We start from the raw sequence: 20,597 nt of genomic DNA, 5'->3' as shown, positions 1-20,597 counted from the left end.
TGCCCAAGCTGGCGTTGCACCGTGAGTCTCAGATTCTAGCCCCAGCACCTGCTGAAGCTTGCAAGTGAGATGAAATGTCTCCTGCCTGCACAGAGCGGGCCGTGCGGCCTTCACTGCTCCTGATCATTCAAGGGTCCTGCCCCAAGACATATTGGCAGATGGCACGGGCTCATAAGTCCAGCCCACCTCCTGCCCTGGGCCCAGTAGACCCAAGCCGTAAACATGGAACAAAACGAGTTCAAAGCACCAGGCTGCTGATGGATGCTCAGGCTGGAGCCACCTGTAGACAGTTCCAGAAGGCCAGACAAGGCCAGGGGCTATGGCTCTGTGCAGCAGCTCCACTAAGTTGGGCCTTCTGGGCAGGGAGGAGCCATCGCAGAGGCCCTAAGAGTCCAGGAAGCTCTCCTCACCTCCTCCCGTGGTGTGGGCGGTCGTGGGAGAGCATGGTGGGGACTGGGGCTGGGAGAGCTGGCATGGCGTACCATAGGAAGCCCTGGGACTGGCTCTGCCTGCCACAGCACCTGCGTGCCATGGCTCTGGTGCCCACACAGCCCTTCCCCCACAGTGATGGTGAGGAGAGGCCAGGGGCGCCCAGCCCAGATCACGGGACACCCCCAAATCTGGGGCGATGCCTAGGACCCTGGATGACCTTTACATTGAGGCCTCAATTTCTCCATGTGTAGGGATGGCTGGGACCCCATCTCTCCACTGGTAATAGGCCGACAGAGTGGAAGTGAGGTGCCCCTGGCCTGGGCACTCCCTAACTATACCCCTGCAGTCTTCCCCAGCTTCGCCTGATTTCCTGCTGGCCTGGCCACTGAAGCCCTGGGGTTCCCCTCAAGCGTGGAATCCCACGCTGCTACTGGGTGGAGAGACTTACTCAGTCAGGCTCCACCTGTGGCTCCATGTGCCACAGGGCCTTGACAGTGGCCAGGTGTCCAGCCCCGAAGCCTGGCTGCAGCAGCCAGAAGGCCATGGGCTGGGGCCAGAGCAGGTGCTGGAGGCAACACTCACTGGCGCTCCACCTCTCCCTAGAGATACTGGGGAGCCTCTGCCCAGCTAGAAGGGCACAGGCACCCCAACTTCAGACCACCTGGCCCTCGGGAAGCTGGGGTGATGGCTGGGGTCTTGGTAACCGGGCCCCTCATAAAGCCCTGGCTTCGGAGCCCTCTGGGGCACGATGGCATGCCAGCCCCTCTCTGCCCGGCTCCTGTGCCCTGGTTCCCGTAACCCCCCTCCCGGGAAGGGAGCCCTGCACCTGTGCCCCTCGTGGAGGACAGAGGACGGGGAGGCGCTGGCTCGCCGGCCCGGCTCCCTCCCACAGCATGGACATGATGGGAACCGTGACCCACAAAAGCTGCCCTGCGCCAGCGCCGCGCCAGCGCCAGGACTGGTCTTGAGGCGGCAGCGCCTGCTTCTCTTGTAATTGCGCCTAAGTTGTTAAACCAATTCCACAGCTCAGATTCCTTTGTTCTCCATCACTGCTGCTCACTCCTCATCCTCCCTGCAGGCCAGCTGGCCCCCAGGGGCTGCCTCAGGCCCTAGACTCCCCCAGGTCTGGGTATCACATAGGTGCCCAGTGGCACGTGGTGAGGCCTGCACCTCCTGCCTCCAGGAGGCTCTGCTCCACACCCAGGGACATTTGGGACACCATCTCTGCTCCCAGGACAGGCATCTGGGGTGAAATCAAGGGCCCAGCAACTGTCAGCAGGCAGCCGCCTTCCCACGCGAGCCCCGTATCCCACCCACCCCTACCAAGGACCGGAGGAGGGACTGAGCAGGGGCCGCCTCACCCAGGGAGGCTCAGCATCCCAGGGCCACTGGTGCCAGGAGGACCTAGGGGGGGCCAGCACGGCTGCAGCCAGGCCAGCCCGCCAGCCCCCTTCGGGGTCCTGTGACACAGCAGCACCCACTGACAAGGGGCCTGAGGTCAGCGTCAGAGGGTGCAGACAGCCCAAGAGCTTGGCCTCAGCAGCACGTGGGCAGGTGAGGAGTGGCTGCTGCCAGCTCACCCTCACCTCTAAGAGGCAGGGCGGAGAGGCCGTCCTCCAGGAACCCTTGCTTCACTCCTCTCCCACCTGTCTGGCCTCTGGGACCCGCGCCCTGGCCAGAATTGGGGATGCCCTCAATTTCCGGGGGGAGACCCCAGGCCCATCCCCAGGAAGAGCCCAGGCCTGGGAACCTTCTGCATTTATTGCGGGGTGTGCTGCTGCCCCCTGGTGGCCGTCTGGAAGCGCCTGGCCGGCGGCTGGAGACCCAGTCACACCACCTCATCGTCTGTCACAGCAACTGGGTTGACTTGGGGGCCGCCTCCCCCAACAGCCGCCTCCGCCACGGCCTCCCCCTCGCTGAGCTTCTTCCGGGCTTCGGCTGGGGGCCTGGGCGGGGGGTTGCTGGGTGGCTGTTTGATGGTGCCTCCAACCTGCAGCCGTTCCTTGGGCTTGGGTTCAATGGGCATCCACTGCTCACCTCGGATAGCGGCCTGGGGAGCGCAGAAGGGCTGCAACCCGGCCCCACCCAAGCCCCCCCCCAGAGCTCCCTGGGGGATCCCCTACCAGAGGCCCCAGGGTGAGCATGAGAGCAAATCACCAGGGGCGGGGCTCAGAAGTTAGTGACAGGCCTGAGACCCCACAGCCATGGCCTGGCCTCGCTGACATTGAACCCCAGATGTTTTACACAACAGGAGCTGGGGCGGGGGGGCAGCACAGGAAAGCTCTGGGCTCCCAGAACCCCCGAGAGGCCATCAGGTGGAAATGTGGAGACCCGCCAGGCCCCCAGCATCCTCCAGGGACGAAGGGCCTAAGGGCCAGGCCAGGACCCAGGACCTATTCTGCATGGCCAGCAGGTGCGACCTCCCCACCTCGGCTGCACAGGGCCACCTGCCGCTTCCCTGGGCCAGCACAGGACCGTACCGACCCGGGCCTGGGTGCCGAGACTGCACAGGGCACCACTCACCAGCAGGTAGATGACACTGGCGATGGCCAAACAGACTGTCCCCAGGATGGTGGCCAGAAGGAAGCCCGCAGGCACCGACAGCCTAAGGGGAGAGCAGGAGGGAGGGAGCAAACCCGGGCCAGCCAGAGCCACAGGGCCCCAGGCCTCGGGCCTCGCTGGCCTGGGCCGCTCCGACCCCAGACTGAGGGGCTGCTCAAAGGTCTGCCTTGGTGTGTATTTGGACTCTTGGGCCCTGGACACATGCTGGGAGGAAACTTAAGAGCGGAGGCTGCGACGGGCACCGGCCTTGCTCAACGCAGCCCATCAGGTGCCGGGGAGAAGTGGCCTAGGCCCATCAGGATCCACCACTGTGCTCCAGCTCCAGACCTGGAGTTTGTTGTAACGCACGCACACAGCGGACTGGAGTTTGGGACCCTCTGCCACCCAGGACCTGGACTTTGTCATCGGGAGAAATGGCCGGGGGGAGGGGGTCTCCCGTGGCCCCCGTCGTGCAGGCGCGGGTGGTCAGCCGGCCCAGGGGCAGGGACTCCTCCCGGCGGCGGCAAGCCCGGGGCACTCACAGGAGGTGCAGAGCAGCCCGGACGTAGTAGTTCCTGGTGAGTGGCCCAAACAGCTTCACCACGGTGGTCATGTGCTTCTGTCCACTAGACATGGAGGGCGGGCAGGCCAGTCAGGGCCAGTCCAACCGGAGCCCAGGCCACTTCCTCCCAGGCCTGGCATGGGGGTGGGCTGGGGGAGCTCCTGCAGGCAGGCAGGCAGGCAGGCAGGCAGGCAGGCAGGGCAGGGCTGGGCTGGGGGAGCTCCTGCAGGCAGGCAGGCAGGCAGGCAGGCAGGCAGGCAGGCAGGCAGGCAGGCAGGGCAGGGCTGGGCTGGGGGAGCTCCCGCAGGCAGGCAGGCAGGCAGGCAGGCAGGCAGGCAGGCAGGCAGGCAGGGCTGGGCCAGCCTTCACCCTGGGCTCACCAGCGCTCCATGGTGGAGCCCTTGCTCCTCTTGCCCCGGGGGTACTCCAGCAGGCAGATGAACACCCCAGCTGCACTACAGTGCCAGTTAAGGCACAAGCCCACTCCGCTGGCCACCAGCGATACCCCTTGGCTGACGAAACAGGTGGCATTGCCACGGGGTTCCACGAGCCTGGCCTGGGCCTCCGTCCATCCGTGCCTGCCTTGGCCCCTGGTGGGCAGCACCTGGCCTGGGAGCCAGCATGGGGTACAGGCTCCTCCCTCCTGTCCTCCCACCAAGCCCCAGCCCCGCCCCCCCAGGTCTCCAGTAGAAGGATACATGGAGTAGGCACCAAAATACCACTGGGCAAAGCGACCGGCTGTAGCCACGATGCCCCCGGCGATGAGGACTGTGGGAGGACAACAGTGGTCAGGTGGGGCCGCCAGGACCGAGGCCCTGACCCAGGACGACCCCAGGGCCTCGTCACCTCCCTGCCTCCACCTACAGGGGCCCCAGGCCATGTGGGGGAGCACTAGGGCTGGGGCAGAGAGGAGGGAGGGAGGACGGGTGAAGGTGGGTAGGCTTGGAGAGGGCAGGGCTGCTCCGGGTGGAGGGCCACCTTTGACCTGCTGTTCTTAGCTCCATGACCCACTGGTCACTGGCCAACTGCCAGTTATTCCGGCGTGCAGCCCTTGACCGCAGTGCTGGTTGCTTAGCCCTGCCCCTGCTTCCCCAGGGGCGAGTGCCCAGCTTGGACTTATGGCAGCTGCTCTCATCCATTCTTCCTCCTTGTAGCTCCTGATAACAGGGGAGACGTCACTGAACCCTCCTGCCTGGCACGGGAAGGCCTGGCACTGAAATGGAAGTTACGGGTCTGGCTATACTTGAACCCTGCCCACTCCGTCCTGAGTCTCATCAGGGCTGGGAGCCTGGACTGAGGAGCAGCCAGACTCCCCAACAGACTCGAGTGACTGGCAGACGCCCGTGCACCTCTGCCTCTTTGAACAGCTTGTCACCGCATGGATGTGGCGGGGGTCACTCCTGTCCCTGAGCTCCCATGCTTTTCCCAACTGGCCGAAGAGCAGCCTTGGCTTCTCTCTGCCACTGAGCAGAGAATAGCCCAGGAGCAGCCTTTGGTCTTGTTTTGTTGTGGAGATGGGGTCTCACTACCTAGTTCAGACTGTCTGGCATTACAAGTGTGTACATTGGACTCAAGACTCTGCTTTTAATCGGGAATCAAATCAAGTTTCCTGAAATTGGTAATATGTTGTATGAGTCTGTCATCTTTCCACATCTGGAACAACTTTCTCCTCTTCCTCATTCTTCCTTCTCTTTCTCATTCTCTCTCAAATGGCACTGGTTTTTATTTTGTACTTAGGTGGTTCTGGGGTTTGGAACCCAGAGCTTTGTACTTGCTATGGAGGCATTCAACCCACATAAGCCATGTTCCCAGACCTGTTTGCTTTAGGTTTTTGAGGTAGATCACTGCAACCTGAAGTCCTCTCTACTGTGCTGTAGTAGTTGGGGCCCACTACTGATTCACATGGGGTCTCACAAACTCTTCACCAAGGCTGGCATGTAACCTGTGACGCTCCTGGCCTTCACCTCTCGAGGGGCTGGGATTGCAGCTATGAGCCACCCTGCCTGGCACAAGTTGCTTTGATTTCTACCCCTCCCCTCTGTAAGGACCTAATTTCACTTCAACATGTCCAAAGAGGAATTTGTTGTCAAGGTTCTGAAAAGGACTTTCTTTCAACCGGAGTTCTGTCTTCTCCATGCGACGGGCTCTTCTGGATCTTCCATGACTCACACGTTGGTTCCTCCTGTGCAATGCCCACACACAACTCGTGTGGAAATCCCCGCATCCGTTCTGTTGGGCCACATCTGTGCCACGCCTCAGATCGGCCTTCCCCGTCTCCAGTTCCCTGCATGGCCCTCATGCCAGCCGTGACCTGTGAGGGACTTGTTTGGCTTTACTTGTCCAGTCTCCACGAACTCACTTCCCCAGGTCCTGTGCCTACTGGGTAATTTTCTATTCCTCTCCGTGGCCAGTTCAGATGTGCGCGTCCTCAGGGCTTCCCTCAGCCAGGCCTGGTAAATTCAGACTCCCTCACGGGTTTACTTCCTCAAACGCCGTCCCCTTTGGCACACATCCCGGAGCATGTTTTCTGCACTGGTCTGTGTGCCCCTAAAACACAAGTTTCACCAGTGTGTGCTGGGGGCCTGGAGGCTTTCTTTACCCTGGTCCTGATTCACCTGATTTCTCAGTCTGTAGGTAAACACAGAGCCACACCAGACCCGGGGTGTGTGTGGTCTTCTCCGTCAGGAGTCCTGGAAGTGGACAGATGTCCTTGGCGGCTCGCAGAGCTAGACAGTGTCATGTGGCCTCATGGGGCGGTGCCTCCCGCCCTGGGCCTAGGCGTGCAGCTTGGCTCTTGCAGAACTAAGCGTTGGGATCCTCAGTTCCCTGGGACTCCAGACACCTCAGCCCCTGCCCACCTGGACTGGGCTATGCCCAGCTGCCCTTCTGTCCTTGGCTTTGAGCTCACTACACATTAACTTCTTCTGCCAGCAGTCACATAGACTGGTGTGGCTAAGGAGGGAGGGGTGGCCTTGGGCTGCTCCCACAGCACTGAGTATCCCTCCTCAGCCGTTGTGCTGAGCACAGGCAGACACCCTGACTTCAGCTGGGGAAGTAGGGGTCTGAAGACTCCTCCAGCACCTGACAGGACACACAAGGGGACAAGACCAGGCTCAAAAGGAGGCAAACCAGCTCCAGATAGCTGTGGGCTTGAGTAGAAAAAGGGGGCCGGGCTGGATGCTCTAGAAGGATATTTCCAAGCAGCTGTCATCTAAGAGATAAAACAGTAAGAATTGGTACTCCACAGAAGACACAGGTTCAGCAAAGGCCTGGGGGCACACTGGGAGGGCAGGAAGTGACCTAGGAAGCAGGAAGGGACTCCAGCAGTCAGAAATAGGATTTTGTGCTGAGCACAGTGGCATATACCTGAACTCCTAGCTCTCGAGAGAGGCTGAGAGTGCCTGCCTCGCATGCACAAAACCCTGGGTTTAATTCCTCAGTACCAAATACACAGGAAAAAGCTGAAGTGGTGCTGGAGCTCAAGCAGAAGAGCAGAAGAGTCCTAGCCTTGAGAAAGCTCAAGGACAGTGCTCGGGCCCTGAGTTCAAACCCCAGGACTGCAAAAGAAAGAAAGAAAGTGGGAAGGAGGGAGAGAGAAAGAAGCACGGGCAGGGCAGGAGGGGAGGGGGGGGCTCCTTTTGCTGTGGGAGCTACTAGGTCTAAAGCCAGAAGCCAAGGGGAACAAAGTTGGGGAAAGCATGGATTTTGTGTGGCAGAGCTTGGAGTAATGGTCTCAGGAGGTAGAGAAGCTGCTACAGCCTCCAAGGCAGAGGTCTCCACACTGGACGAGAGGGACACAGCGGCCTGGCACCAAGTGGGCTGTTCCGGAGGCCCTTGGGCACTGTGGGCACTGCTGGCACAACCACCACCCAGCCCAAGCTGGACGCTGTTGGGCTCTACCTGGAGGGCACTGGGAGGAGTCCTGGCCAGGCAAGCGACGGGCCAGGGGCGGTGGAGAGGGGAGAGCTGTCTACACTGGCACAAAGTGGCAGCCACTCAGCAGCACAAGGGAAAGAGGCTGAGGGCACAAACCAGACAGCGGGAGGGGCCCCAGGCCACCCAGCCCCAAGTGAGGGCCTGAAGTGCAGTCTGGGAGTTCTCCCTGCGCCTGGCCTCCCGCACCTACCACTACTGCAGCTGCCGTCAGGGGCTCCTGGGTCTGGGGGCTTCCACAGCCCCAGCGGCGTCAGACCCCACCCAGGCCCGACCCCAGGCCCGACCCCAGGCTCAGGACCCCAGGCTCAGGACCCCAGGCCCGCCCCAGGCCCGACCCCAGGCTCAGGACCCCAGGGCCGACCCCAGGCTCAGGACCCCAGGCTCAGGACCCCAGGCCCGACCCCAGGCTCAGGACCCCAGGCTCAGGACCCCAGGCCCTACCCCAGGCCCAGGGCCCCAGGCTCAGGACCCCAGGCTCAGGACCCCAGGCCCTACCCCAGGCCCAGGGCCCCAGGCTCAGGACCCCAGGCTCAGGACCCCAGGCCCTACCCCAGGCCCAGGGCCCCAGGCTCAGGACCCCAGGCCCTACCCCAGGCCCAGGGCCCCAGGCTCAGGACCCCAGGCTCAGGACCCCAGGCTCAGGACCCCAGGCCCGACCCCAGGCCCAGGCTCAGGACCCCAGGCCCGACCCAGGCCCAGGCCCGACCCCAGGCTCAGGACCCCAGGGCCGACCCCAGGCTCAGGACCCCAGGCTCAGGACCCCAGGCCCGACCCCAGGCTCAGGACCCCAGGCTCAGGACCCCAGGCCCTACCCCAGGCCCAGGGCCCCAGGCTCAGGACCCCAGGCTCAGGACCCCAGGCCCTACCCCAGGCCCAGGGCCCCAGGCTCAGGACCCCAGGCTCAGGACCCCAGGCCCTACCCCAGGCCCAGGGCCCCAGGCCCAGGACCCCAGGCTCAGGACCCCAGGCTCAGGACCCCAGGCCCGACCCAGGCCCAGGCCCGACCCCAGGCTCAGGACCCCAGGCCCAGGGCCCCAGGCCCCGCGGCAGCCGGGCTGGGTGCGGGGGCTGCATCACTCCGCCCCACAGCCAGCGTCCGCCCATCGCGGCGGGTGCTCCCGAACCAGGCTTGGGGGACAACTCCGCATCCCGACCCGGGGTCCCAAGCCCGCCGAGCCCTGGCGACCCCGCGGCCAGGGCGCCCAGCGCCGGGCCGCGGAGGGCGGGAGAAGGCCATCCGCGGGCGGGGCGGGAGGCCCCGGAAACCACCGGAGAAAGGCCGCTCTCTGCCCGCCGCGACTTCCTCCTCGGCGGCCGCGGAGGGTGGACGGGGGCCGTGCACACGCCCGCAGCCGGTGCCAGCCCGGCCGAGGCCTTCCCCGCCCTCCCCAGCCGGCCCGCACTCACTCAGGCCGGACGCCAGCGCCTGCTCGTTGGCCCACATGGCCCACTCGATCTGCCCCATGCTGCAGACTCGGCCGGCCGCCGCCACCGAACTGAGGAAGCCCGCTCGCCTCGCCGCGGCCCCTCGGCGCCCTCCCGCCCCGCCCTGACCACGCCCCGCTCGTCCCGCGGCCACGCCCCTGGCCACGCCTCGCTTGTCCCGCCGCCCCGCCCCTGACCACGCCCCGCGTATCCCGCGGCCCCGCCCTAACCACGCCCCTCTCGTCCCGCGACCCCGCCCCTGACCGTGGCCACGCCCTCCCCGTAGGCCCGCCCGCCGCGCGGCTCTCCGCCGCCCGCGCCCTCCAGACCGGGAAAAGGAGGCCTGCAGGCCCGCCCCGCCCGCCGTCCGAGGCGCCAGGCGCGGGCTCCGGGAGGACCCCGCTTCCCTCCAGGCCCGCCAGGCTTCGCGTGTAGGTCAAGATGGAATATGGAGGACGGGGTCCTGCCCCATTCCCCGGGGTGTTGACCACACGCCTGTCCACAGGCGGCCATCCCAGCCCGGCGGAGCCCCGGACCCGTGACCACAGCCGTCCTAGGCTCCCCAGAGACAGAGCCCACTTTCTCACCCTTGCTAAGCCTATATAAACCTGCCCCAAGCCGGTCCCGCGGGCAGGCCCGCCCCTCGCGGCTCCTCAGTAAACAGGCCCTTGCTCTCCGTTCTCATTTTCCTTGCCGAGGGCATCCGGGCGCTGCTCGGGCCTGTGTACGGTGCACAGGCTGGGGCAGGAAGTGGCCTTGCGCCCAGGCCTCTCCTCGGCACAGGGGGAGGGGAGCAGTGCTTCTGCTTAGCCGTGCTAGCTCCACAGGCTGGTGGCCCAGGACCAGGTTACTGAACGGCTCTCGGGCATGGGCATGGCTTCTCTCGGGGGACCCCATGACCCAAGGCAGGGACAGTATATGCAGGCCAGGAAACCCCGGTAAGTGGGAAGAGCCCACCCTGGCAGCAACACCGGGAGGGGGGGTGAGGAGGAGGCAGTCCCAGTCCCGCGTGCAGGCCAGGGAAGGGGAGGAGCAGGCACACAGCGGGCAGGGACCCCAGGGCCAGCGCAGTACTCAGAAAGTAGGGAACAAAGAGGCTCTGCCCCTGCCCTGCAGCAGCGCCTGCTGCCACCAGCAGGTAATGTGAGGAGCTTTCAGACCAGGGGTCTGGGCACTGGGTGAAGAAGCAAGACAGCTCAACTGTGTCAACAGTTTATTCCTGTGGGCCACCAAGGCCCCCTCCCCCACGGGGCACCCACCACTCACAGCACCTGTCTTTACAAAGGGCCCATCCCCACCCCTGTGTGCCTGATGCCTTCGGGCCCTTGGCCAGTTCCCTGAGGCTGTGCCCTTGTAGCACCCACCCTCGGGGGACAGGGACTCCCTGGCAGGCTTGCTGTGGAATATGGAAAGGGCTGGGGGCAGGTCAGCAGCCCCTCACCAGCTACCTGGGCCCCACATACCATCTTGTGAAGCACTGGGGAAAGGGAGGCACTTCCTGGGTGGCCACTGTGCTGGCCCCAGGGTACCACCAGGCTGGTCCCAGAGCAGAAGCCAGGAAGCTCTCGGGTCACCCCAGCTCCACGGTCCCCAGCAGGATGGGGAGTCGATGTGGAGCTGGTCAAGAGGCCTGCTTTGGGAGGCCATCTGAGCCCAGGAGGTGTGCATGGGGGTCATCCAGGACTTGAGGCCCCGGCCCCACCTGGGGGTAGAGAAACTGGTGTCAATCTCAGGTGCCAGCAGAGGCCCTCTCCCAGCTTTCCTTGTCCTGGAGGGGCTGAGGGGTCTTCAGCAGGGTAAGCTCTAGTGGTAACCCACCTGGATGGTGACACCCATGCCCACTTATCCAGGCTGAGGTGACTCAGACAGCCAAAGGCCTCCCCCGTCCTGTGCCCCCGCCCCGGAGTACACCCCAGGCCATAGAGCTGGGGAAACGCCTGGTGTGGAGAGCGGGCGTGAGCACTTGAAATGGGCAGGAGGCAGAGACCTGCCTGGTCACGCTGGGGGGGCCCTGAGGACAGAGGCCAGGCCACACATCCCAGACAACCCCAGCCGCCACCCAGGAACCATCTGTCCACACTGCTTTCCACCTGTCTCTCCACAGACCACACGAACGCAGATTCACCAGGACATAGGGTGGCATGTGCCACTGCTCTTGGCATCCCATCCCCTGCCTGACATACACCTTGGTGAGAAAGGTGGGCAGGGTTCCTTCAGGCCTCACCTGAGTGACGATGATGTACTGCACCCCACCAGGGGTGGGGTCCCCAGCCAGTGCAGCTTTCAGCTCCTCAGACAGCGGGGCAGGCGTCACTGGCAAGCCCTTCAGAAACCTGGCACAAAACAAGGTGAGGTACTGTGACTCCAGGCCTGTGCGACACAAACACAGACAGCTCGAGAGCCAGCGACAGTTGTGCAGAGACAAGGCCGCCCTCCTCAAGCTGTGTGCACTTCCTAATGAAAACCAGCTACTTGTGCTGGCAAGAGTGCAGGGGCCCTGAGCCGCAGGGGATGCTGACCTGGGGGGGAGCGACAGGGACACAGTCCCGTGTGTGACTACCAGGCAGGATGAGACACAGCAGTGGCCCCACGGGGACTGCCTCAGTGGCCGTCATTTCCAGGCAGAAGGCAGGGAGCCACACTCACTTGTCTCCGTTGGCAGCAGGGGGAAAGCTGTGCTTCACAGCAGCCACAAACTCAGCCACGGTGTCTTCCAGGGTGAAGACCACAGCGTTGGGACCTGCATCAAATGTGTACGCCACCTGGAATGCAGGCAACCCCAGCTCAGAGCCTCATCTGCCAGGGGAAAAGGAGGTCTCCAAGCACTTAGTCAGGCCTGTGGGGCCGAAGCAGAGTGAACAAGGTCACAGGTGGAGAGGCTGTGCCCAAGGGTGTCATGACGCCAGTGCACTAAGCCAGAAACAACTCCCCCTGATCAAAATGTGTGCTGTGTCTACCCTGACTCATGGAACTGAATCTTTGTGTGGCGTGGGGGGGTTCACATGCTGTGCCTGCAGGACACCAGCCATCTGTAGACAGAACACAGGCCTATTCCACACCCTCAGTTTGTTAGTGACAGGACGCAGGCCCACGCCCACGGCCCTGTCCCTGGCCTCACCCTGCATTTTGTTTTGGGTCTACCTTGGTCTGCCCATAGTAGGTGTTGAAGCAGTGCACCAGCTGGATGATGCGTCTGGAGGTGTCATTGAGGTAGGATATGGGTGGGAAAGTGTCCAGGCAGGTGGCGTGGAACTGGTTGCTGTCCTTCATGGTTAGCTGGGCGAAGCCCTGGAAGTTGTGGTCCTGGATGCAGCGGGCCATCTCCCTCATGCGTGCGGGCACCACCGACGCAGCGCGGAACTGCAAGGCACGGCAGTTTTCCAGGGCTGCGGGGGGCGGGCGGGCACGCTCACTGCAGCATGGCTCCCCTGTCAGGGGCCCATGGAGTCCTGCGTCTCCCGCCTGGCATGTGACCCAGGGGCAGGGCCCTGGAGTCTGCCCCCACCCCGGCACTCTCCTCACCTTGAGCAGGGCACTGGTCTCCACGCTGGTCTGCATGCCCACCGTGCTGCCCATCGGCTTCTTCTCAGCACTCACCTGGACATGAGACACCACACAGTGCTGGCTGGACGCGGGGGCCCTGCCGAGCACCCCAGGCCCTGATACTGGGGGAGAAGCCAGGGCCCTCTGACTTTGGGGGAGACTAGACCATACAAGAGGAGCAACTCCTGACCACTGAGCCCTGTGGGGCCTAGATTAGACCCCCCATTCTCAGTCCTGGCCCTGACTGCTGCACAACCTCCCGTGGCCACACCCTAGCCCCTTACCACAAGGACAAGGACTCGGAGCTGGGGCCAGTGCCCCTCAGGAGCCAGCTGCCGGGCGATGCTGTCCTTCCCATCCTCCTGCTCCCCCATCTGCCACTCCACAAAGCCACCATACAGGCTCCGGCAGGCACTGCCCGAGCCCCGGCGGGCCACTTCAGAAAGGTCACCCTCAACCCCATAGACACGGGCCAGGGCATAGGCTGTACGGAAGCAGAAGTCGCATGAGAGGCAGTGTGCCACACCCCATGGCCACATGGGAAATGGGGCAGGAGCAGGACGTCAGCACCCAACATAGCGCCCACTAGTCTGGGCCTTATTCCCCTCCCCCCCACAGCACAGGGTGCTCTGGCTGAGCCAGTGAGCACCACTGAGATTCCCAGTGAAGCCAGCCAAGAAATCACCCCTCCTACTTCAACATGAACCAGCACCGCCGCTGTCACCGGCGCTCCAGGCTTTCCAGAGTGAATGAACTTGAGACAGCGGAGCCCAAAGTCCAACACAGGCTTCCCAGGTGCTCTGAGCATAAAGTCCCTTCTGTGCCCAACACTGGGCACCCACCCAGGCAGGCAGACACTGGGCACGGGCCCCCACGGCACCCACCTAGGCAGGCATAGCCAGCTGCTGATGAGGCTAGGCCTGCTGCTGTAGGGAAGTTGTTCACCGAGGCCACATGTACTTTGTAGTTGAGGCTGAGGGGCAGTGAGTCCCCATCTCCTGCTCCCCTCCGCTTCCGAGCCAGACGGCGGACTGCAGGACAGAGGAGCTCGTCACTGGGTGACCCCAGCAGCAGACGCCCCCGGCTCGCCTCTGCAGACAGCCTCCCGGGGAGCCTGCAGCCGGGCTGGGCGTGGGGGGAAGGATGGAGAGACAGACACCATCTGGATGCCCGTGTCCCACCCCGTGGGTTTGCTGGAGGGCAGAGCCTGTGCTAGACCCCACTCACTCTCCCTCAGGCAGGCCTGGAGTCGCGGCTGCCCCACGTCCTCCTCCCGGCCATTCAGCCAAATCCGGTCCTCGGTGAAGTCCTTGCTGATGGCCGCTGTGGTGGTGGTTTTTAACTGAGGGGAAAACGCAGGGCCCCTGAGGCCAGGGCTGCTCCCGATGCTCCCCAGGAACCCCTGCTGCTCGTCACTCTCGGAGCTGCCCGTCACAGGGCGTGCTGGTAGGAGATGAGGGGCCAAGCAGGGAGGCGCAGGCCCGCAGGTCAGCCCCACGCACACAGCACATGGCACATGGCACACAGACACAGCGCACGCTCCAGCTCCCGGGCAGACCCGAGACCACTAGAGGAAGGGACACAGCTGTCCAAAGAGAGCCTGGACCTTTTGGCAGTGATGGGGTTGGCACACACACATGTCCAGGGCCTTACGTGAGACCTCCTCAGCCTAGCACCGACTGTGGCCAGAGCCCTGGAGCCGCTAACTGAGGCGCCACCACCGTGGCTACTCACCTGGTCCTGGCTCAAAGTGACACTCAGAGAAGAGTTGATGGGCAGAATCAGCTCCTCATCTCGTTTCCCCCCTGGAAAAAGTAACCAAAGCTCGACAGGGAGTCCCCAGATCCAAAATCGCCCCTGCCCCTCTGCCTTCTCCTCCTGCTCTCAGGTCACTGCCTCAGGAAGCCCTCTGGGTTTGCTCCCTGACTTGCCGTCCCTGCTCAATTCACCTTCCCACTCACTCCAGACTCACTGCTTGCTCTGCACTTGCTGTGTGCTGCTCTCCCCCCTCACCCTGCTCAGAACAGCCCAGGCCAGGTCCCCCCCACCCCCCCCAGAGCACAGGTCCTCACTGCCTCCATCGCCCAGCTCAGAATGGTCTGGGCCTGCACACTTCCTGTGTCAATGTAGCCAACCTTCCAGAAAGGCTAAAGAAACCCACTGAGCCTCATCCACAGACTTTCTCGAAGCTGGCACAAGCACACACATGGGCACACACACCTTCAAGGCTGGGCTGGCGGGAGGAGAAAAGGAGGAAGTGCACACAAAATGAGCAACTCTGTGGTTCACACAGCTGAGGGCGTCCTTGGAGTAGGGGGCCACTCCAGGGCCGGGGAGATGCCTGTCCTCCGTGCAGACCACAATACGTCCAAGCCCCCAGGTGTCACAGGAAAACCAGTAGGAGACACTCCGGGAGAGAAGGCAGACCCCAGGGCCCTTGATCCTGGCATGTCTCTTTCTGCCCCACATACCCTAGAGCTTCTACTGGAGAAGCAGAGCTGCCAAGGGACACAGCCAGCCAGGACAGGGCAGCCCAGCAGGACGAGAGTCCTTGTCACTGCCTTGCTCTGACTGCCCTGTGCAGCCTGGGGCCTCCCCACCAGGGAGAACAGAAAGGGGGGAATTTCTGTTGTCCTTGAACTCTCAGGCTTCCCATTCAGTGGTAGGCCAGGACTTCCCTCCCAGCCCCAGAGGAGGCCTGGTGCTGGCCAGGACAAGCCCATGCCCACAGTCAGTAGAGCCTACACTTCTGCCTCTAACAGCATGAACGAGGCAGCACCCTCACCAAAAGAGGGGGTCAAAGACCACCCAGATGGCTTCAATAAGACAGAGTCTTAGATCACAGCAGAACCTTTAGATTTCACCACAAACCCCTGCTACCCTGTGAAGAAGGAAGACTTCAAACAGAAACAAGAACCACCAGCAGATGTCATCTCAGAGGTGACAGCGACATTCTCTGGGAAAGCATGTAACACAGCCATGACACAAATGTTCTGTGATCAGCAGGCGGAGGCAGGAGGAGCACTTCAGGCTTTTTCTTTCTTTTATTTTCTGCCAGTTCTGGGGCTTGAACTCCCGGCCCTTTTTCTTTATTTTAAAGGGCCATTACAAATATGCTTGAAACAAATAAGAAAGCCTCCACAAAGAAATGTAAGATAGGGCCGGGAGTTTGGCCTAGTGGTTAAAGTGCTTGCCTAGCATGCAAAAGGCCCGGGTTTGATTCCTTGATACCACATATATAGAAAAAGCCGGAAGTGGTGCTGAGGCTCAAGTGGTGGAGCTCTAGCCTTGAGAAAGTCCAAGGACAGTGCTCAGGCCCTGAGCTCAAGCCCAGGACTGGAAAAAAAAAAAAAAAAAAAGAAGAGAAATACAGTAACTGAAACAAAGGTCCAGTGGACAAACTCAAAATAGAGGAATCAGAAGGAAACCGAAGACAGATTCACATTCAAAAATAAATCAGTGCTGGACACCGCAATTAACATGCTAAACAAAACAAAAAGATCCTGCGATCTTATCAACAGATGAAGGGAAAGCATGTAGCAAAATTCAACAGCTATTCATTATTTTAAAGAACAGACATGAAAAGTAGGAATAATGATAAACTTTTTAACTTTTTGTGAGACAAGGCCTTAGATATGGATCTTCCTACCCAGCCTCCTGAGGGCTGGAATTACAGGCATGCTTACCATGTCCAGCCCTAGGAAAACTTTGTCAACCTACAAAGAACGAGTGTCTAAAATATTCTAACACATTCTCAAAATTCAAAAGGGGCCGGGAGTTTGGCCTGGTGATAGAGTGCCCACCTAGCATACACGAAGACCCAGGTTCGATTCCTTGGTGCCACATACATAGAAAAAGCCAGAAATGGCCAGAAATGGTGCTGTGGCTCAAATGGTAGAGCTCTAGCCTTGAGAAAGTCCAAGGACAGTGCTCAGGCCCTGAGTTCAACCCCAGGACTGGCAAAACACACACACACACACACACACACACACACACACACACACACACACACCCCTCTACCTCAGCAGGAAGAGAGCAAACAATTCAATCGGAACAGGGGGCCAACATGTGGAGATACATGGATGCAAATAGGCCCAGGAAAAGATGGCCACCATCACTAGCAATTGATTAATTAATTAGGTACAAGTTAAAAATACCTTCCTGTGAAAATGATGAAAGGAAAAAAAGTAACAAAATATGCTGGTTAGCTGGGAGTGTGGCTTAGGGGTAGAGTGCTTGCCTAGCATGCTGGGTTTGATTCCTCAGTGCCACATAAACAGAAAAAGCTGGAAGTGGTGCTGTGGACAAATTGTTAAGAGTGCTAGCCTTGAGCAAAAGAGGCTCGAGAACAGTGTCGGGCCCTGAGCTCAAGCCCCAGGACTGGCAAAGAGAGGAGGGGATGGAGGGGAGGGGGTGGGGGAAGGAGGAGAGGAGAAGGAGGAGAGAAAGAGATATGGTAGTGAGGAGGAAACACCATACATGGCTTATGGGAACACAAACTAGCAGAGCCACTTGGGAAAGTTTGACAGTTCCTTAAACACAACGCAACTGCCACACTGTGCCCTGGTAATGGCACCGTGGGCATGGATCCCAGTGTGAAAACTTACTTTCACACAAAGACTTACACAGACTGTGGCAGTATTGTGCCAACTAGGCCTAACTACCCACATTCTTCCATCCTGCGTGGTCAGGCAAAGGCAGTGACCGACCAAGAATAATCCAGCCATGCAAGACAATAAACTCCTGCCACACCAACCTTGGGGCCAGAAAATCTGGCTGACGGAAATATGCCTAACATTTACATGTCTGGGTACTGAAGCCTGGGCCTGGGTGCTGGGGTCGGGATGTGGGTGCTGAGGTCCTGGGCCTGGGTGCCGAGGCCCCGGCCTGGGTGCCAGGTCCCAGGCCTGGGTGCTGGGGTCGGAATGTGGGTGCTGGGGTCGGGATGTGGGTGGCGGGGTTGAGACCTGGGTGTTGGGGTTGGGCCTGGGTGCCGGGGTCCCTGCCCCGGGTGTTGGGGTCCCGGGCCTGGGAGCCGGGGTACTGGGTCTGGGTGCTGGGGTCCCTGCCCTGGGTGCTGGGGTCCCTGCCGCGGGTGTTGGGGTCCGGGGCCTGGGAGCCGGGGTCCTGGGCCTGGGTGCCGGGGTCCCTGCCCCGGGTGTTGGGGTCCCGGGCCTGGGAGCCGGGGTACTGGGTCTGGGTGCTGGGGTCCCTGCCCCGGGTGTTGGGGTCCCGGGCCTGGGAGCCGGGGTCCTGGGTCTGGGTGCCGGGTTCCCTGCCCCGGGTGTTGGGGCTCCTGCCCTAGGTGTTGGGGTCCCGGGCCTGGGAGCCGGGGTCCCTGCCCCGGGTGCTGGGGTCCCTGCCCCGGGTGTTGGGGTCCCGGGCCTGGGAGCCGGGGTCCCTGCCCCGGGTGTTGGGGTCCCGGGCCTGGGAGCCGGGGTTCCTGCCCCGGGTGCCGGGGTCCCGGGCCTGGGAGCCGGGGCCGGGATGTGGGTGCCGGGTTAGCCGGCGCGCGGCTCCGGGTCCAGGCCACCATCCCCTCCACACGGCCCGGGACTGGCCGGTCCCGCGGGGAGCGGAGGACGGGGCTCCCCACCCGGGCCCCAAGGCCGCCGCGGCCACCGCAGCTCCGGGGTGAGAGGCGGCCGGGCGCGACCCCGGGCCCGCCGGCCCCGCCGCCCGCCGGCCCGCGGCACTCACAGTACTTGACGACCGCGATGTTGACCGGCGCCGTGCAGGTGACGACCACCGGCGGCCTCCCGGACGCCATGGCGGAGCCGCGCGCTCCCGGACGGCGGCCGCGCGCCGTCTCACACCCGGCCTGCGGAGCACCGCCGCCTCACGCGCTGACACGCGATTGGCCCGCGCGGACCCGGCTGCTCGCGTGCTTTCCAATCAGCGGTAGGTCCGGCCCCCACTCTACCTCTCAGCCAATGAGCGGGATCGGACGATGGGCCGGCGACTCTGACCACCGATTCTGCGCTGTTTGCAATGGGCGCTGATTTTCCTCCCTGGTGGGGCGCGACCGGGATGGCGCTAGACGGGACGGGGCTGGCGGGGCTGGGGGCGTGGCTGCCGCCTGCGGGGCCGGGAGGGGGCGTGGCTGCCGCCTGCGGGGCCGGGAAGGGGCGTGGCTTGCACCTAGGGGGCGTGTCGGGGCGTGGCCGGGCGGGGCGCCACTCGGCTCAGGCCTCCTGGGCCCTCTCCGGCTCCCAGCACCCTGGACCCTGTGCTTCACAGGTGGACGCATGGGGATGTGCAGCAGAAAGCATGACTGTTACCCCCTTGTAGAGCACAACTGTTTCACCGATACATAATGCAGCCATCACCACCATCCGTTTGCACAGAACTTCATCATCATCCCTAAGAGAAAATGTCCCCACGAGACACTAACTCTATAAGAAACTGCTCCAAGAGACACCAACTCTATAAGACACTCCCCCTCGAGACACCAACTCTATAAGACACTGCCCCACGAGACACCAACTCTATAAGACACTGCCCCACGAGACACCAACTCTATAAGACACTCCCCCTCGAGACACCAACTCTATAAGACACTCCCCCTCGAGACACCAACTCTATAAGACACTCCCCCTCGAGACACCAACTCTATAAGACACTGCCCCACGAGACACCCACTCTATAAGACACTCCCCCTCGAGACACCAACTCTATAAGACACTGCCCCACGAGACACCCACTCTATAAGACACTGCCCCACGAGACACCAACTCTATAAGACACTGCCCCACGAGACACCAACTCTATAAGACACTCCCCCACGAGACACCAACTCTATAAGACACTGCCCCACGAGACACCCACTCTATAAGACACTGCCCCACGAGACACCAACTCTATAAGACACTCCCCCTCGAGACACTAACTCTATAAGACACTGCCCCACGAGACACCCACTCTATAAGACACTGCCCCACGAGACACCAACTCTATAAGACACTCCCCCTCGAGACACCAACTCTATAAGAAACTGCTCCACGAGACACCAACTCTATAAGACACTGCCCCACGAGACACCAACTCTATAAGACACTCCCCCTCGAGACACCAACTCTATAAGACACTGCCCCACGAGACACCAACTCTATAAGACACTGCCCCACGAGACACCAACCCTATAAGACACTCCCCCACGAGACACCAACCCTATAAGACACTCCCCCTCGAGACACTAACTCTATAAGACACTGCCCCACGAGACACCAACTCTATAAGACACTGCCCCACGAGACACCAACTCTATAAGACACTGCCCCACGAGACACCAACTCTATAAGACACTCCCCCTCGAGACACCAACTCTATAAGACACTGCCCCACGAGACACCAACTCTATAAGACACTGCCCCACGAGACACCAACCCTATAAGACACTCCCCCACGAGACACCAACCCTATAAGACACTCCCCCTCGAGACACTAACTCTATAAGACACTGCCCCACGAGACACCAACTCTATAAGACACTGCCCCACGAGACACCAACTCTATAAGACACTGCCCCACGAGACACCAACTCTATAAGACACTCCCCCTAGAGACACTAACTCTATAAGAAACTGCTCCACGAGACACCAACTCTATAAGACACTGCCCCACGAGACACCAACTCTATAAGACACTGCCCCACGAGACACCAACTCTATAAGACACTGCTCCACGAGACACCAACTCTATAAGACACTCCCCCTCGAGACACTAACTCTATAAGAAACTGCTCCACGAGACACCAACTCTATAAGACACTGCCCCACGAGACACCAACTCTATAAGACACTCCCCCACGAGACACCAACTCTATAAGACACTCCCCCTCGAGACACTAACTCTATAAGACATTGCCCCACGAGACACCAACTCTATAAGACACTGCCCCACGAGACACCAACTCTATAAGACACTCCCCCTCGAGACACTAACTCTATAAGAAACTGCTCCACGAGACACCAACTCTATAAGACACTGCCCCACGAGACACCAACTCTATAAGACACTGCCCCACGAGACACCAACTCTATAAGACACTCCCCCTCGAGACACTAACTCTATAAGAAACTGCTCCACGAGACACCAACTCTATAAGACACTCCCCCACGAGACACCAACTCTATAAGACACTCCCCCTCGAGACACT

General features: G+C 61.5%; 2 protein-coding genes across 2 annotated transcripts; both read right to left on the bottom strand.

Annotated features, from left to right (window-relative positions):
• Nucleotides 1-2,174: 2,174 nt before the first annotated feature.
• Cyba (cytochrome b-245 alpha chain) lies at nucleotides 2,175-9,011 on the bottom strand. The gene is made up of 6 exons (XM_090357134.1): nucleotides 8,879-9,011; nucleotides 4,234-4,303; nucleotides 3,916-3,990; nucleotides 3,516-3,599; nucleotides 2,956-3,037; nucleotides 2,175-2,482 (listed from the first exon to the last, which is right to left on the bottom strand). The coding sequence occupies exons 1-6, from the start codon at nucleotides 8,934-8,936 to the stop codon at nucleotides 2,261-2,263; spliced, it is 591 nt and encodes a 196-aa protein (XP_090213260.1). The 5' UTR covers nucleotides 8,937-9,011; the 3' UTR covers nucleotides 2,175-2,260.
• Nucleotides 9,012-10,417: 1,406 nt separating this feature from the next.
• On the bottom strand, nucleotides 10,418-18,254 carry Mvd (mevalonate diphosphate decarboxylase). Its single transcript, XM_090357133.1, has 10 exons — nucleotides 18,140-18,254; nucleotides 14,174-14,244; nucleotides 13,667-13,781; nucleotides 13,324-13,470; nucleotides 12,724-12,923; nucleotides 12,419-12,493; nucleotides 12,038-12,256; nucleotides 11,543-11,658; nucleotides 11,121-11,229; nucleotides 10,418-10,598 (listed from the first exon to the last, which is right to left on the bottom strand). Exons 1-10 carry the CDS (start codon nucleotides 18,207-18,209, stop codon nucleotides 10,518-10,520), a joined length of 1,203 nt encoding a protein of 400 aa, XP_090213259.1. The 5' UTR covers nucleotides 18,210-18,254; the 3' UTR covers nucleotides 10,418-10,517.
• Between the last annotated feature and the right edge of the window lie 2,343 nt (nucleotides 18,255-20,597).

The sequence above is a fragment of the Megascapheus bottae genome, chromosome 24, assembly GCF_031878675.1.
Source record: "Megascapheus bottae isolate mThoBot1 chromosome 24, mThoBot2.hap1, whole genome shotgun sequence".
In the NCBI taxonomy this organism is placed as follows: Eukaryota; Metazoa; Chordata; class Mammalia; order Rodentia; family Geomyidae; genus Megascapheus; species Megascapheus bottae.
This window is presented reverse-complemented; position numbering and strand designations above follow the sequence as displayed.

Bases quoted from the DNA above. Each gene is read 5' to 3' on its own strand.
- Mvd (XM_090357133.1), bottom strand. From the start codon at position 18,209: ATGGCGTCCGGGAGGCCGCCGGTGGTCGTCACCTGCACGGCGCCGGTC. The intron at 12,257-12,418 runs GTGAGGAGAGTG...CGTGCCTTGCAG, and splicing joins AGACCAGTGCCCTGCTCAAG to TTCCGCGCTGCGTCGGTGGT. The intron at 11,230-11,542 runs GTGAGTGTGGCT...GTTTTGTGCCAG, and splicing joins CCTGCTGCCAACGGAGACAA to GTTTCTGAAGGGCTTGCCAG.
- Cyba (XM_090357134.1), bottom strand. From the start codon at position 8,936: ATGGGGCAGATCGAGTGGGCCATGTGGGCCAACGAGCAGGCGCTGGCG. The intron at 4,304-8,878 runs GTGAGTGCGGGC...GTCCTCCCACAG, and splicing joins GGCGCTGGCGTCCGGCCTGA to TCCTCATCGCCGGGGGCATC. The intron at 3,600-3,915 runs GTGAGCCCAGGG...CTCCATGTCTAG, and splicing joins GGCTCCACCATGGAGCGCTG to TGGACAGAAGCACATGACCA.